The sequence below is a fragment of the Acyrthosiphon pisum genome, chromosome A1 (genome assembly GCF_005508785.2).
Source record: "Acyrthosiphon pisum isolate AL4f chromosome A1, pea_aphid_22Mar2018_4r6ur, whole genome shotgun sequence".
Lineage (NCBI taxonomy): Eukaryota > Metazoa > Arthropoda > Insecta > Hemiptera > Aphididae > Acyrthosiphon > Acyrthosiphon pisum.
This window is the reverse complement of record NC_042494.1, coordinates 103,359,981-103,379,756: the sequence shown is the minus strand read 5'-3', so window position 1 is coordinate 103,379,756 and position 19,776 is coordinate 103,359,981. Positions and strand designations below refer to the sequence as shown.

Genomic DNA, 19,776 nt, shown 5'->3' with positions numbered 1-19,776 from the left:
ACTGTCTAGACACATGTGTGTCGCCTGAATATATACAATGCAGTAGTATGAATAATCAACTTGCAGTAGGATGCATATAGGGAAGTCATTTAGGCCCCTAGTCTAAGCAATACATTAAAATATATTGATTCTTATTATTCTTATAATCTTATTAATGCAAATAACTAAATTATAATTTACCGATAAAATTAAAATTAAAATGTATGTATACCTAATATTATGTAATGTTTTTATATATTTTGAATAAATAATAATATAGCTTATAGCTTATAAGTAAGTTGTAAGTACTAGGTACTTCAGCAATATTGCATAATACAATGACACACTGAAACTTCACAGACATCACCTATAAGCAGCTGACTACGTTTATATAATGTATAGAAATATATACTGCTTACTCTTTTTTGGGTACTGACTCAAAAACACTTGATTATTAATTAATGAATATTTTGATGATACAATAATTTGGGAATAGGAAATTATCACACACCAACCTTCGCGGTATATATAAAGTATTGTAAATAATACACTATCGTATATAATGCAAGATTTTTCACACTATTACTATACATCAGTTATTTCCGTAAAATAACAATTAGTCGAAAAAATTTCCACTTTATCAAATATCACGCAAACAATTTATTAAATCATCTGATAACAACTAACGCAAATCCGTTATAACTTATTATTATAGGTTCTAAATGATAAGTAACTGCAGTCCAAATTATTAATTAACCCTTAAAAAGTTATCAATTCCCTCATAAATGCTACGTGAAAAATAACAAGTTTTCATATTATAATTTATGTAATCAGTGTCAGATACGAAGGGGAAGGAGTTAATATTTCGATCACTATCTCCACTTGGGCAGTGTTTTTTTTTTTACGTTATTTTAATATTCTACAATCTACATAATTATTTATATTATGGTATCAATATTATTATAAACTAGATATTATCCAGCAATAAAATTACACATGGGACATAGATAATACATATCTCTTATAAAAATAATATATTAGGAACTGATGACTGGTAGATTATAGGTATACATTTTTTTGAAAATTCACCCCTTTCCCATGAACAACCACTGGATCCGCTACTGTAGATATAACCGATGTAGGTATAACCGTATAGGTATTATTGTATAACCTTATTGTAACATAACAATTGTTTCTATCGACAGAATGAAAATATATTACAAAATAGTAACTGTCAACAATTATTACCATTTACTTTAAAAAGAAATAACTATAAAGTATATATTCAAAAATGTGAACACAAAAACAATAGTAATAATAGGTAAATCCGTAAATATGATACTTAAATTACGTCGATAAACAAATTAACTAAAAATATATAATGGCGTGCGGGTTTAGTTATTTTTACGTAATTCTCAATAACAGACGACTTTCAAAAGTGGACTTATATTTTTTAGTATTAGAAGGTTTCGATGTAGTAGGTACCAAATAAACAGATCATAATATCAGGTGACACACATAAAAAAGTGTGCATATGCCATGCACTGCATGAGTTATGTAATTGACGTTGTAAATTCATAATAATATATCATTCTCATTTCTCACATATTAGTTCAAAGAAATGTACCGTTTATTTTGGTTTCTTCATGTAATAACTACTTTGGGATTGGTTAAAGAAGTTTCTTGTTGAGACTTGAGAATGGTATTAAGACGTACAATAATATATAATATTATGCTATGAGAAATCTCATTACAGTTTTTGATACTATGATAATCACGTACGATCTAAAATAAGATAAAATATATTTGCACCGTAAAATTAATAGGCTAAATTCATGACTCATGATGAAAATCTCTGAAAAATTATAAACATACATATATATATACTTTTCAGAAAATTAAATAGACATAATTTAGAAGGAAAATTCATGCATATAGCATATTATAAAAAATAAAAATTATCTAAGCAATACCACATTATGGTATTTATTTTCTAGTACTAACAAATATATTACCACCTATTATAGATAGATAACTTATAATTATTAATTATATAATATATTATAATTTAATATAATATTTTAAATAATTTCCTATCTAATATTTATAGGTACTTGATATAAAATATATTATATACTCTTACCATCATGCAGATATGGTTAAATTACTAATTAGTAATTGTCTAGTTATTCTGATTCTTCTCATAGTTTTCATAATAAGTCAATAATTTGTAATAACTAATATTATTTACTATCCCAAGATAGCTGTAAAATTTGATTCAACACGAGGAAATACGAAAAATAAATTATCCTTGTCGAAATTACAAACGATATTCTCTATAATGCGTGAGAAAGCCAATATAGGTAATAATTATAAGTTAAAACATTAAAAAGGTTAAATGTAAACACGTAGTCGTGTAAGTTAAGGTACCTACCTACCTATCTATCTGTTATAATTGTATTCTACAAAATTATATAATACTAGGTAGGTAAGTACTTATTTAAACTATAAAAAAGATTTGTAAATTATAAAAATATATTGTATAATTATTGAAACTCGATGATTTCGAGTATTCGTGGAATCAATTAAAGTAATGAATTGAGCTTCAAATTCAAATAAGAAAGTGATGATTTATATTAAGGCAATCGAAAAATTTGAAATATTATTATTTATTTATTTAGATTGGTACTTATTTATAGGTAGGAACCCATAGCTATATTTTTATCATGATTAACTAATAATTAATATACACAACCAGTTTGATACCTATTGTAACATTGGATAAGGAATAAAATCCAGAAAAAATATCCAAGGATGTGATCAAAATATGAAATAACCAACAACAAAAAAGGTGGTCAAGTGAGCGTCTCTGTGCTGTACAGTAGTTAAGATAGATCACTGTAATGAATGGTGTTAAATTTGAGTTGAATTATATTATTTAGTTATAATTATATAACTAAATTCGCAATTTTAAGTTTATCAATTAAATTTGAACTTTAAACAATTATACATAAACAATTGTGAAAGTATTTATTTTATATTTTAGATTCTGAGCGGAGCGATGAATGTATTGATTTTACTATGATGTGTGTTTGTTTTATTTTTATTTTTTTTTTGTGCCTGTCATCTTTTTGTCACCTTTTAGGACAGTAAAAATGCTTGGATTTTCTTCAACAGTATATTTTCTGATAGGAAAGTGAATCTAGTTGGTACGTTGGGGAGTCAAAAGAAATTTCCCCGTAGTTTCCAAAAGCTCCGTGAGAAACAAAAGAAAAATTAAGGATAAACGGGAATTTTTAAGCAAAATCTGTTTTTGAAAAAATTGATTTTAGTATTTTTGGTGCAACTCTTGAACAAATGATCGTACATGAAATGTTGACTGAATGTTTATATTAGCATTTTTTATACACCAAATATTTTGACTTGTTTCGAGGTGTTTACGGACATTTTCAGTTTCCATTTTTTTTAGTTATTTTTTCTATAAATATTAATACAATTTTATTTGTTGGTTAAAAAAGCTTGAAAATTTAATAAAAGGCTTCTAGTATATTGTTTCAAAGGCAGATGAAAAAAATCAAAAATCCATAGAAACAATTTTTTTATAAGCATTTAAAGTTCAAATATTGACAAAATACGTAAAAATTACGAAAATTTGCAAATTACTTTGAGTTAGAAATTCACAATAATTTTTTTTTTTAAATCTAAAATTTGAAAATTTAATATAAGATTCCTCATAAATTTGTCTACCTTTATCAAAAAAATAATGTCTCCTTGAAAGTCAAATTAAATTTATGAGCGTTTTAAATTCATATTTTTACAACATTTAATATTCACTCGACTCTCATGTGACAATTTTCTTATTTTGTTGTAATTATCAAAATACGAATGACGATAGATACTTGAAAATTTCACTGAATGTTTATATTAGCATTTTCCGTACACCATACAATTTTGAAAATAATTTGACTCTTTTTGAGCTTTTTACTGACATTGTCAGTTTTCAATTTTTTTAGTTTTTTTTTCTATAAATATCAATAAAATGTTATTTGTTGGGTAAAAAAGCTTGAAAATTTAATGCAAGGCTCCTAATATATTGTCACAATAGGAGTTGAAAAATATAAAAATACATAGGCACGATTTTTTTTTATAAGCATTTAAAGTACGAATTTTGACAAGATTTATCAAATTTAAAATTTAATAATTATTTTGTAGTTAAAAATTTATAAAATGTTCAATTTTTATAGCTAAGGATTGAAAATTTAAAATTGTAAATAGGTTATATACCTATATAAATTACTTTATTAACCTTAATATTATTAAATATACTTAGTACCTACTACCTAATATCATAGGCCGACACCTACGATGTCTTATACCTAGACTGACACACCGTCTCCGCTCAGAATCGTGTTTCTTATACAATGATATTATATCATTGAATTCAAATTTAACACCATCCATTACAGTGACCCACTTGTACAGCTGAGCGACATCCACTTACCCACCTTTTTAACTTTTTAGTAGAACACCTTTTGAGGACTCAGCTTGTAATAGACTACCAATGTTATTAATATAAATAAACAAATTTAAACGTCTAAAATGTCTTCAAATAGAGCCAAAATATTTTGAAAATTATATAACGACTAGAAAATGAAAATGTACATATTTCGTAAAAATGTTTAGTCTCAAAATACCAATTATATAAAATTTGATGCCAGAAACTACCCTCAATGTTGAAGGTTAAATAAAATTAAAAAACATTTTAACATGTTATATCTTGCTACTACGCGTGACGTCGCGCGTCGTGACGAGACAAAAAAAAAAAATAAACCCATGCCATAATATTGTAAAAACTAAAACCAATACATCCCTTGCTCCTCACTCCACTCAGAACCTAAACGGAAAGTTTAGTTTTAAGTTAAAAGTTTTTTTTATTTTCTGTTAACTAAAAACTTTTTCAATAAAATAAAATTGAAACTTAACTTGGTTATAAATCAATTACTTACTTTTATTATTGGCATCACCAAGAACATAATATTAATTGTAAGTCATATTTTTGTTTATTTTAATTTATGTATTAACTATTGATAAAAAATTCTTTATAAGTTAGGTTTAGATACATAAATACATAATAAAATAAAATCAATACAAGAATTCAATACAAATAATATATTATTTAATTTTGCATTTGTAACAAATTTTTTAGATATAATCTATTTAGCCACAACCCACACAAGTATTTTTGAGTTTTTTTTTATAAATTAAAATATACTGCGACATAGGCAGGCCATTATATTAGGGTTATAAGTACCTATTATTTACATCGAGAATTTAATTCTATAATTTTATTTTACTCTGAAGTTATATGTTTATCTTCTTAAGCTTTTAAAAGTTGAAATTACCCAGATATTTATGTAATTATCATTGACAGGTATTTCTGATTTTTTATTTTATTGAAACTACTGTAAAAAACTAATATTGTAGATTTACGTTTTTTTTTTTTTAAAGTAATATTTTATTTATTTTTAGACTATCTGTGCAGTTTATACCTATAAATAAATAAAATAAAATAAATGTACTTTAGAATTAATCAATTGAATAATTTACCGCATATTTTAGAATAAAATGAAACTCGTTAAGCACGTGAGTATATGATATATAACTATATAGGAGATTACTGTGAAATAAAAAGTAACTCGTTGTGTTTTCTTGCTTTTTGAATCGTTGTCTTTTCAGTCTTTCGAAAATTTCCAATAGAACAAAGTTCGTCGTTTAGACAACGAAAACATAGGTACTCAAAAGTTAAAATAATTGTTAAAGGACGATGTAGATACCTTAATGTATCCATGAATGAGAAATTATGACATTAAAAATTATGAATGACGATTTATGAAACACGGTAGGTAAATTATTTTTGTTTATTCAGCTGTCCCGGGTCAGACAAAAGTATTGCCGAGATACATTTACTACACGCACTTAATAAGTACACGTATGTGGTTACGTATTATTCAACAAAACTACGCTCAAGAATAATTTAAACCTCTCATTTAAATTAGAAAATATAAACTCGTCCTTTTTTTACTACGCACTTACCTATATAGGTAGGTAGGCCTATACTGCACGGCACACATATAATATGTAAACACAACGGTATAACACAGGGACACACACGCAACACATAAACGTCAACGGGCGCAACAAGTGTGATCGAGCCACTGAGCCCGAACTTCGAGTCTCCAGCTATATATTATATTGTGCATTTCAATGTATAAAATAATAATAATATCAATGATATTATCTTTCCACCACGCAGCACAATAATATTTATTATATATTATAATAATAATGATTATTGTTTAGACAGCAGGTGCTGCTCGTGGACGCCCGTCGCACTGTGCGTCTGTACAGCTGCACAACAGAGCCTCGTGCGATAAGATATGCACACGCGTTATCGGAGACCGACCAAAGAACGCATTAATATTATTTTAGTTTTTATTTTTCCCCTCGGCGCGCAGGCGATCTATATATTATTTATATTCATATTATTTCCTACTCATCGTTATCACTATACACACACGTCAGTTGTACGTCACACACATGCGCGTTCGCCCAATGCCCGTAATAATTTATAATATACCTACATAATATTATACTTTGATAAAATATTATTATGTACCACACGAGCGACGTCGTCGGTCAATGCGTGTCGAATAGAGTCGTGATAACGCCGCTCACACTATCCCGGTCTCGCGTAAACACGCGGACGAGCTCGTGTTGTTGCCGGAATCCGAAAGCACACAGTCGTTGATCGACCGATCGATAATGACTGTTGTCAAAGTAGTTATATTGCCCAAATTATAATTTTCTCATTGCTATTTTGCACTTCAATACCCGATACTTACACTTAACGGTTGTAACACTCATAACGTAACAATCCGGCACATTATAATATTATTATTTACATACGGTACAAACGATAAACAATCGGAGACGTTCGAACCAAATAGTGTTATAAGTTGTGGTTTTTTTGTATTTTCACGTGTTGACGACGTTCAAATTTCAAAAATCGTTCCATCGAGTGCGCGTTCGTTATAACTCACGTTGTTATTTGTTGTCACCTGCAGCAGTCCATGATTGCGCGCGACGACACCCCTCCCCCATCCGAGTCTGATAAAACGGTAAAGTACCTAATTTTTTTTATTTCAGACTACCATTGATTATACGTTTTCGCGTTATATGAAGTCATGGAGAATGAGCTATGAGCACTTTCTATCTAGATACCTATATACGTTTTATATTTTATAGTTCTATTCGATTCTACACTAGGCTTAGTGTGTTCGGATGTTTTTTGAACACACTTGACGTGACCTAACCTTGAACACATTTCATTTAAAGCATTACCTTAATCTAAAATGAATGCATAACACTGACACTAATCACATGATTAAACACTGACACCTCCATGAGCCCACACTGGGGGAGAACCGTTTGTGATCTTTTACAAAACTCGGACTTTTGTCTAAAAATTAAAATAAATAATTGTAGGTAGAACTTTAAACAAAAATTGTGTACAGTATTTTGTCTCAAATAATAAAAAGCTCAATACACATGCTTAATTAACAATTAATATATAGGCGAGTATAATACTATGTACACTATGCAGTTCTAAAGACTAGATTTATTTTAATAGATAAATTAAAATTAAAAAATGAATTTCTAATTTTTTGTAAAGTAATGCTTTAATGAATTCTTAATACATTTTTTAAAAGTCCTACGAAATAGGTACACAGCTATTATGAAAAACGAAAGTCATACTAAAAATAAAAAATAACGTATAGAGGATAGTAATGTTGTAACTTTTGAAAGTGATGGATGATGATAAATCAACGTGTGTTCCAAAAACTATTCTGAATGGAGTTATTTTAAAAACACTATAAAGCATTTCTTTATTATTTTTCGATGAATATGTCGGTAGTTTTTTCTTTATTCTTGATAAAACTACAGAGAAAATTGAAAAATTAAATTTCCAAAGTATGTTGGTAACTATACGATCTACCAGCGAAATGTTGATTTAAGATGTATAAAGATGTTCCGCGAAACTTTGAACTTTTAAGCGTTTCCTTTTACACAGTGCTTATCAAAAAAATATAATATTATATTGTATTTTCTTATTCCTTTTTTTAAATAATAACGCAAAAACAATGAGGTAGGTATGTCAATTATTATTATTATTATGACTAACGACTTATCTATAGATATTAGATAGTATACTATGTACTAACTATAACTTCCGTTTTCCTGTAATATTGAACTTGTATTAAAAAGTTACGTTTAATCAAATATAGGTTTAAGATAATTCATATTTATTTACTGTAATAGCATAACTAAACATTTAAATTCTAAATAATATATGGTGGAATAGACGATGCCCATGATCAAGCAATAAAGACGTAATGCTAAATAAAAAATAAATTGTGTAACAGTGAGACTTAACGTGTGGTTGTATTCTTCTTTGTAAGTAGGTAGTAGTATAAGTACCTACGTTTAATCATTCTTTTTGATTATTAAAAAAAAATTATACTACATTTAAATTTCAAGTAAAGCACATATATTGACTTATTATTTAGCATGTTATTACATAGGTATTATTATATATTATACCTACAATTGCATTCATTACGTAAAGAAAAAATTACACGGCATCATGCGTGTACAGTATATAAACTATATAGCTACTAACCAAAGTATATTTTTCTTCGTCTTATGTACCTACAAAATGGATCGTTAACGTTTTCGGATTTTTGCGGTTTATCTATCGATCGTGTGTTGGACAAACCGCAACGAAATTATTACATTATGGACCGCTATGGTTAGATCAATCTTTTTTTTTTTAAATAGGTACACATGCACACCAGCACACACATAGTTATTAAGTATATTAGGTAGGTAGGTAGGTAAGTACTATATGGCGGAAAAAACTGAACATTGATTTTTCTCATGATGTATACGAGTTTCGACTGAAACGGCCTGTCGATCAAACACAATGAATAAATAAATACCACCTAACATCTTTAAACCGCTGAAATCAACTGTGTGGAACGGATTCGAGGCTTTTATGGGTATTGGCGTTTAGGCCATGAAACAAACACCAAAAATGATGTACAAACGAGTTTCGTAGTTAATCTTATTACACGGCAGTTTAAAAACGATTTAATTCTCACAATTACTGACGTAGGTATGCATATATTTATAATATAAATGTTATATAATATCGAACAAAAGCTAGGAATTTAAAACATTTTATGTTAAATTTGCATGTAAAAAAAATATTTTTTTTCTATACACTTGGGATAATTTTAAACTCCAATAGCCGCTTTTAAATAAAAAAAAATATGAATATTTTATTAAACATGAATGTTTCATGTACGGTCAACGGTCAAGAAAATAACATCGATGTCATTCGCACAATGCTAGTATTTCAAGTCGTATAAACTGTTACGCAACCTTACGGCTTATAAAGTTATGCCGAACACCATAAACGTGATCATCAAAACTCCGATTTATTACGAACTAAAAGATTTAAACAAATATACTTTTTATTAAAGATTGTGCTGACTATAGTAAAACTATTGAAACTTTTCATCTGTAAGCGAATATTTTTTACCCAGCTATACTATACTGCAATATCTTAAATAATATAGTTTATGTTTATTAAATTGGGTAGATTTATATTTAGAGTGGACTTCAGCGTTGTGACAGGCATGTAAGAAGCCATAATATTATAGAAACACAATACGGTTGGTTGTTCTATAATGACATCCTACACGTATCAAATTGTAATTAGGTATCTATACTAATTTATTCACTACAGAATTAACTTTATCGTATATAAAAATTATAATATTGTACCTATAGAATATTATTAGTAAATAATATTAATACAATATTTATATTTGATTAAATACGCAGTATAGGCACACTGTTAAAGTACTGGGTAATTTTACTGTACCTTTGCGCGGAGTTTAGCTCTATCTATCCTACCTACTTTTAATTATTGGTTACTAACAGTTTTAATTATGAGAATCACAGACGAGAGTATTATACAACGTGTATGGCTTTACCTTTGTACTGTATTATATTTCTAGTAAATTTAATTATTTTTCAAATACTAATAAATTTCATTTTTGTGAATTTTCCTACATTCGTGTATTAATTTATTTTGTTATAATAAAGTTCGATATAATGTTCAAACTACTAGAAATACTACCTACAGGTTTTATTATAGAATAGAATATGACATCATATAAAAAGAAAAAACACAAGCATACATAATATGGTAATATACGCTATTAAAAATAATTACGGTTTTTTTTCATGAAATCTGAATTCTTCATAGATACGCTTGCCAGGAGACTAATACTTTATCCGTATAAGGTCATGGTCCATTGAACGATGCTAATGAAGCAATCAACCGGTGCACAGCGTCGAAAACAAGTGTTCCACGATATTACTACTAGAACAAAAGAACGACTGTGAATTGATTCGATTTTTGGTTGTTTTTTAATACACTTCATGATTTTCTGAAATTTCAGTGCATCACAATATTTCTGTTGGCAGCGTTTGATTATTTGCACTTTGCAGCATTATCTGCTACTATTTTGAAGTTAATATTAATTTATATCTATAGGTACCTAGGCTATAATTATACTAGTACCTACTCGGTAAGTTATTTATTATTAGGTAGGTATATGATTATAATTTATTATATAAAATTAAAATATTTAAAATTTAATTTAATTGTACACTAGTAGGTATCAATCATTACATGCATAAACAATTAATACCTACACAATAATTTATCTTAAAAGCGTATTACACACAATAAACACTATTTATTGTTTTTAATACATAAATAAAACAATGAAGAATATATTCTTAGATGAAAAAGTTAATATAAGATTAAATTATTGAAGTGAACTAGTACACAGTAATTTTATTATTCTATAAGACTATTTTATGGTATATGGCTGTCGATTAGGTATTGTAAATTGTGATTAAAATAATTATTACATGTAGGTATAGGTAAAATATGTGGTAACATGGTTTACATTTAATTTATTCAGCATTTTATATGGGTACAAAAATAACGTGAAATAATGTGTAGGTTCTTGAAACGAGTATAGTTAGGTAATATTATGTAAAATATCTTATTTTCTTATAAAGAACCATTACGGGCATTAAGGCCATTACTCAGGTATGATTTTAATACAAACAAGAGTTTACTAAGATTTAAATCTGATCAAATAGTTTTCCTATTTAGCTAAAATTCCAAAATGTATCAATTTTATTTAAAACAAGTTCCTAACCAGTTAAAAATGAATAATTGAATTTAACCAATTATTTTCATGAAATTATATCATATACATGAACACACATTACACACAGTTGAATAATAGAGATGCATGATATGAATACACAAATAAAAACGTTGCGTGTTTAAAAGTGTGGACCATTATTGTCTTAAAAAAAACGGTTCATTGATTAAATTTAAAATTCTTTGTTTGGATTAAAATACATATTATATAGTTATCGTTTATAGTTTATTCTATTTAAGTATGGACCGAATTAAATTTAATTAAAATAAAAAAGATTTATTAATATGTAAATCTTTATTTTTATTTATCATTTATATTATACATGAATCTTAATTATTTTAATTTTAAGTCAAGGTGAAAGACAAGAGTAGGTTACCTAGGTTATAACTTAATAAGGTTAAGCTAATCTAACAAATAATGTTTATTTATAGTTTTATTTTAAAAAGAAAATATGCAATTTTATTATTGTCATTTTGATATTTTATTGTAGATTATAATTTTCAATTTTATTCTACACAAGTGACGTCATTATCAATAAAATAAAATAAATGAAGCAATATGCCAATCTCGCTATTAATTAATATTATAATATAGAAACAAATAAATTGTGGTTATGTAGGTACTTATAATTAATAAATTATAAAATACCTAACGAATCTATCTAAATATTTTCATAAAATAGTAAAGAAAGTATATTAGATCGCGATCTGAGCCTTAAGTTTTTATGTTTATTCGATTTTAGTCCAAACTCTCACGCTCAACCGGTGCAACTCATATACTGGATAATCATACTACGTGCAAGGACGAGAGATTTGTACCTACCTACCGTATTTTAATTTTTTCCAACCCACCCCGATAGGTAGTTCTCACTGGAGTTGAACACATTAAATACGAAATAAACATATAAGAGAACAGGAACTACGCCACCGAACACGGACACTTGTATAGAGCACATAAATGCACGCGTTTTTAACAATGGATGGACGTATAGTGAACTCTAGGTAGGGCACGCCAGCTATTATGATCATAACACCTGTTCCAGTCATATCCAGTGTATTAATTAGATGGTGTATCAAAATAATATTTAAACTGCGCTAAATAAGTTTTAAGTACCACGTAGGATCGTGGGAAAATAATTTCAAAACCAAGACGACGTAATCACCTTTATGTGTATGAATGAAATAAAAATATTAATCTGTATACATTTTAATAATAACCTTTCCCAACTCATTAAATTATGATTATGGACATCAAAATAATATAAAAATGTTTTGTTTTAATCTGTTTATTCAATGTTTATTTTTGAGTATACCAATTAGAGTAATAATACTCACATATTCTTTTCAATTGAACATGTCAGTCTTAATTAATACTTTAAATATATATTATATATGATATGATACCTATATTTAATTGTTCATGTAATTTGTATAATTCCTCTATGTAAAGCCTATATACTGTATATTATATTATAGGAACTAAAGATTATAGGAACTAACTCATTACTAATGACATTACAAGTCATAACTTACCTATTAGGTATTACCTATTAGGTTTTTCAAAAAGAATGTAAAATTATGAATTATATGTATTATATAAATTATAAACCCTATTATATACAAAATATTTATAAACAATATGCATGCATCGTCAAATCTTCTAATTGAATAAGAGCGGGATATTATTATAAGCTGTTCGCTATTTAAGAACCGATCACCACTTCAATACTTTTTCTTATCTAATATTAAACAGTTGCCTAGTTTCCATACTTAGCTCTTTCCACTTGCTATTAATTGTTTAATTATATAGGTATATAATAATATGATTTGCATTAAATAACTATCATTCTATTTTAACACGAAGTGTCTACTATAATAAAAACAAATTCAAGGTGCAACTATCAATTTAATTAGAATAGCAATACTTTTTATAATATGTAAACTATGCAGTTATCAGAAATGAGGCCAAGTTGCTAAAACAATCTGCGAATGAGCCAATGAGGTAATTCATAGTAATACATTAATACGTTTCTATTTTCTATATATCTTATTATTATTATTACTATATGAATCACGTCATGATCTTTAGAAAAACAACTATCTTCGCTGACACTGTTTTCTAAAAATTTCAGGGATGGAAAACGTTTTTGATAAATGTTTTTAAAAACGTTGTACGTTATTTTCCTATTGTTTCCAAATAATGTTTTTGATAATATATATTTTTTATATTATATTCTTATAACTTTTAAACTACAATAGTAACACGCAATACAGAAATGCACTTGAAAGTAAAAACAAATGAATTTTTTTTTAATTTTTTTTTTGTGGTATAATTTAATAATGTATAATACTACTATAATTTATTTTCGTTTTCGTTTTTGATTTCGTTATTAAATTTTATTCGGTTTTTGGGATTTGTTGTTATCGTTTTTCAGTTGTTTTCGTTTTCGTTTTATTAATTGTTTTTGTTTTTTTGTTTTTTTTCGTTTAATAACGTTTTTTAAAAACGTTTTCCATCCCTGAAAAATTTACATATCCAACTGTAGAACACATAGGGTTGATGGGGTGTGGGAGTTCTAGCTCTCTCCTCAGCTTCTCATCGTATTTTGTTTTTCACTGTATAAATACGTGAAAATATTTTATAAAACATAAATGTTTATTTTAATATAACTAGGGTGAGTTGTATCCCTGCCCATTCGAAGTTTCTATGTAGGTATTTGCTACGGATGTATATTATTAGTATACGAATATAATGCAGCGATAACCTATATTTACCGTAATAATGCAGCGTGCAACTATATTACGGTTCACATCGTGTGACACGAACTATATACCTATATTACCTATACCAGGGATGGCAAATAAGTGGCATGGGAGAAAATGGCACCCGATTTTATTTTTATTTTATGTGTTTATATATATTTATATGCCTTGCAAGCCATAAGCGTGCGCACGGGGTAGTCATGGTAGGCACTTGACTACTCTGCGAACTCCCCCGCCCCCCTCAATATTCAATATTATTAATATTATAATTGATAGTCAATCATAAAATAATTTTTTACCACGGTAAATGTAGTTAAATGAGGTTACCCCATCCAAATTAGTTTTTGTAACTTAGGTGTGAATATGAATATTATATATACGTAATATGTATGTGTGTTAATGTATTTATGTATGACTACCCTGCCAGAAATTCGGCGCACGCTTATGTTGCAAGCAACAGCTGTGCATATTAACCAGACATAAAAATTCATTTAAGTAATATGAAGTAAAATATTTCTAACAATCAATAAAAGTTGATTTTTTGAATAATTTTTTTCTACATTATTATGATTAATTTTTCATTTATATTTTGTAAAAATTCTCTGTGTTAACAAATATAATTAGTGGTACGTTGAACAAATCTTATTTGCCATCCCTGACTTATAGGTACTATATGTTCTAAACTCCACAGCCACATAATATTATATTCAAATAGGTACCTATGTGGCTATATTACATACACGATATGTCAATATCTGTACCAAATTAATGTATGGCTGACTTGTGTTCGTAGGTCAGGTGCAGGCAGTGGGCCCGGCGGTCAGACGCAGTAATAGCTCTCAACTGAGTGACGGTCCCAAGGACGGGAGCGTTCTCAGGAGGGTCGCCAAGGTCACGCTGGACCAGGCCACCAAAGATCAAAAGCCAGTGAGACCGAAACACGTACCGGAAAAGTTGGACTTCAGGAACCGTGAAAAGTTCGAAGGTAAGCGATTAAATTCGTCTGATGCAGCAATGCGCGGGTATATTATAATAGAGGTACCTATTGCAAGCGATAGCACCCGCACGTTCCTCCGCTGTGAGTCGAATTGCATTTTACACGAAACCGGTTTTCGGTTATTTTTTGGCTACGACCAGAGAGACCGAAAGGTAGAAAAAAAGATACCGGCTATCCTTGGGAAAAAAACCGACTAATAGGAAAAGAAAAAAGATCAACAGTAATCACCGCCTCGTGTACACTAATATTGAATGACTGTGGGAAAACAATAACCTCTGCAACTTGGTATGATTGTCGGAGATTTCATTATTGTATTATTTTTTGGTAAAATATCAGTATTGGGTACTTTTTTCTCTGCCGATAATGAAATATCCGTTTGCGCTGTCTGCTGTGAATTAGTGTCTAATTTTCTATACCCCGTCGGTCTACAGCAAGTGGGCGTATATAGGTAGGTACATAATATTATAATATACAGGGTGATTTTTTTTAACAGTTAACACTCAGTATTTTGTATAGTATGAATGTTTTTGGATATATTTTTTATACAATTTCAATTATAATCGTTACAAAATAATATTTTTAGGTTTTTTAGCATCATATTATACTTATAATAACATATTATCATAACTTATTTAATTATTTAAAGTGTTGATGACCGGAGTAGTAGACCAACATTTTGAGGAGTACCTATCTACTCTTGTGCCATTCACTCCGCTCGCCTAAACTTTCAATACTTATAAGTTATAACTAATCAACTATACTCGTTCAGATTTCTTTGTAGCTTCAAAAAAATTAGTTTCACTTTTAAAAGAATCACCTTGTACAAATTATGCGTATATTATGCGTATATCTAAGCAAATATTAATATAATGTTTATGAATAGCCTGATTACTGTTTTATGTGTAAAAATGCATAGGTAGCTGTTAACATTTTGTTTCGTGATTCCACGTATTATATATATTGACAATTTTTTTCTGGAGAAATGTAGAATATGTATTATTTTGTAATGATGTTATGTGTCTATATACACACGTAAGAATATAATATAATACTAACACCATTTGATGTCCATGTCCTCTTGCAAAAATTTGACGATTTTTCGTTTATATACGAGAATGGTTATCTGGTAATCTAACTGGTATTTGTTATTCCATTACTATATTTTTATGACGGAGGCCAGAGAAAGACGTCTCTACGATGCTTAAATTATCGTTTATTTATATAAGCAGGGGCGTCGCTTCTGTTAAATATACAACATTAACCATGATTCATCCGACGTTATTATTTTACATTTTACAGTTTGTAATTTATCAGTACGGTAGCAGTAAGCACCTACATTGTAATATTGTATGTTCAATGTTCATATTATAACGTTTATCAACTGATGTGGTCTGTAGTTAGTGACAAAACAATAAACATAATATGTATATATTATATTATATACTTATATTTTAAGAGGAGTAAACCATGTTAGGTTAATATGTCACGCACTAGTTTATTTATAAATGTAATTTTATGCTAATTTTTTTAATTTGAAGTACTTACCTGGTTCAAAAAAAATTAAACGTTCCTATATCAACATTTAAGTATGCAACGACCAATACAATATTAACAAATAACAGTAGCCAACTATGATTTTACGTAACATTCGTTATGTGCATTGAATGTTATAGTATATTTTTGCGATGTACCTGTCTGTTCTATATCTCTAAAAACTAATATACTTCTCCACAATATTTACGTAACGCTATACAATTTCGTAATACACATCAATATAGAAATAATATATATTATTATATTTGTTTTCCATAAACGGACAATAACCATTAAGCAATACCTATATAATGTTTATTGTAATTTATAACCAACTTCTTAAAAATAATAATATCTTATAATATTAGTTACAATTGTAGTTATGCCTCGTACACGATTGCAAGTCACGTGGACATAAAACAAAAATCGAACGACTAAGCAAAAAAAAAATGTATAGGTAATCTATATAATATTATTATTACTAACTTACAAGTTACAACATAACAAATTGTACGTTCCAAATAATCCATTTTACTCTGTTACCTATTTTTAAAAATAGAGTGAATTTTCAATTTACCGATTGTAAAATTCGATTGTAAATCTTGCAGGAGGCTTTTATTGATATTTTATTTACGAAGCAAGTTATGTACATTTAAAAACTGTAAATTGTTTGTACATTTTAAAATTATCATAACTTGCTTCAAAATAAAAATATTAATTAAAGCCTCCGAGATGCCCTAGATAATAATCTTATATTAAAATTGTGGAATAGGTCAATTCACTTTTATTTTAAAAATCACTGAGTAATATGAATGATTGTGATCGTAAAATCTGTTAGTATGGTGTACGCTTGTAAGACGAAGACTATTACACATCATGCTGAATGTGGTGGCGTCCTCCTAAGATATTACCTGTGAAAAAATATCGTACATTTTTTTTCTATTATCGGCGATCAAATGAAACAAAATAATGATATTATATTGTAGACCTCGAATATCGGGTATAAATAAATCGGGTAAATTAATAATCTAATAATACTTGTCAAGTTCTGCATACATTATAAGACATACCTATACTTATATTATACAGTATACTGCTGTTATGTATAATGTATAATAATATTATATTATTATGGTGTATATACAAAATTTCGATTCCGAAATCGGATATATGTTGGCGCCAGGCACGTATTATAAGTATCCCTGAGCTCGTATGCCAGTATGCCGACTGCAATATTTAATTTCTATAAGTTTGTTAAATAATTTAAAAAATATATTAGTCACTATCACTTATACTCATCAAGAACGAAAGTAAACATTAAGTACCATACATTTCGTCGAGTTGTACTCTTTTTCTCTTATTCTGGTAACACTGTGAATTGAAAAATGCTACTTTAAAGGGATCCCTTATGTAAGGGTTCAGTAGCGTCCTGACGATATATTATACGTAGTCCATATTCTCTTTGCTATAGTATTGACGTACTGTACGAAGAAAAAAGATTAATAATATATTATAATGAATTGTATCTTTGTATGCGTTTACAGCGTGGATAGCGTAATCCCGTTGTCGTGTAATCGTATGTTATAAATCAATGTATTATTACATTCGATCGTCAAACGTCTTACTATAACGGTGGAGAAGACCGAGTGAAAAAAAAACTCATGCCCGCGATGTGCCGACGTCTAAAGAAGACGCCACACCCCCCGTATGTTCTGTATGTTGTCTCCGTCTTACAAACGTCTTACGTTCTAAGATGGAAACAACACACATAATATGCGTGTGTCTTAATTTCATTTGAAACGTGGTTTAAACGGCGGTAATTCATAGGCGTAGAGCTATAGCTTTGAGTTAGGGGGGGCTGAGTCCTGACATTTTTGGATAAATAAATAAAATAAGGTATGGGGACAGATTCACCCTCACACAGTTATAAGTTGCATATAACACTTAATTTTTATAGATATTCCATACGATAAATTATAAAATCTTGACGAGATCAGTTTTATACTATGTAAATAAAAATACTTGGTTATATATTATAATATTATATAGATTTGTATACTATTGTATCAATGATAGTAATCATTCATATTTAAATATAAAGAATTCTACGAGCACAAAATCTTGCAATAATTATTAATGTTATTTTAATTTAGTGCCTATATACCTATATCAGAAAGCAGTATATACGTACCTATATTACGTACTGTCATAATATTATGGTATGGACAAATATTTTTCAAATATTTTCAGTTTTCAGTTGATAATATAGTTTATATAAAAATATGACTATAATCACGTCTGTAAATTGTAATATTATATTATTATATTATACGTCTTTTCACGCACGACAATAAACATTTTAAATATGATCCAAATAAAAATATTATGCATAAAAAACAAATCTTAAATACGCGTATACAGTCATACACAACATTATGTATTTATGTCTACAAACGGCTTATCGACATACAATGACGAATGTCTACCAGATGAATACAATAAATATATATAATAGATGATTTTCAGGTTTTATTAGAAGTATAATTTATTGTTTGCGAATATTTGAATTGGGATTTGATACTGAGTCATTTTCGAAATATCTTTGTGTTAGTTTATATTATTAAACGATATAAATGTGACATAAATATATAATAGATTAAATTTTAAAATATAAGTAGGTATATTGCAAAATTAATGTTTTCAATACCTATTATGTATACAAATTTTCCCAAAAAATCTGAGGGGGCTTCAGTACCCCCTAGCTCCCCCACCCTTAGTTACGCATACGGGCACGATGTAGTATATCATCGGTAACTCTATATAGCTATCGCTCGTAAAAATTCTCCCACGGGCTCATTTAGGTCGGGGCTGTTGTTCAGGCGGGTGCATATATATAGGGAAGGACGTGATTCCTGCAATGAGATATACGACGTTCGGCCCGCGACAGCTGTTGCTGCTGTACCACTCTCCCGATCATCTGCCGAGTGTTTTTGGACGGGTGCGCTAGCAGTGGAGGAGATAGTTTTTCGATATCGGATCGCGGTCACCCGTCAGTCCGTCAAACCGATTTTTATCTTTTGTAGATTACCGACGCAGACACGCGCGTGATACGTCCGTCATCACGGCTTAT

General features: G+C 28.6%; 2 protein-coding genes across 4 annotated transcripts in view; one reads left to right on the top strand and one right to left on the bottom strand.

The window, feature by feature from the left end:
• The window catches only part of LOC100161507 (maltase 2), a 31,535-nt gene extending 25,310 nt beyond the window's left edge, over positions 1-6,225 (bottom strand). For 2 of the 3 annotated variants that reach the window (XM_008187983.3, XM_016807025.2), the window contains exon 1: positions 6,073-6,221. The gene's annotated coding sequence lies outside the window, so the exon portion shown is untranslated. Of the gene's footprint in view, positions 1-6,072 lie in introns of all 3 variants that reach the window. The other variant, XM_029487929.1, reaches the window with a different exon arrangement.
• The window catches only part of LOC100159471 (formin-2), a 49,753-nt gene that overhangs the window by 11,652 nt on the left and 18,325 nt on the right, over positions 1-19,776 (top strand). Inside the window, 1 exon segment of the mRNA XM_008187984.3 lies at positions 14,910-15,101. Within this exon segment, the coding sequence (XP_008186206.3) occupies positions 14,910-15,101 (192 nt within the window).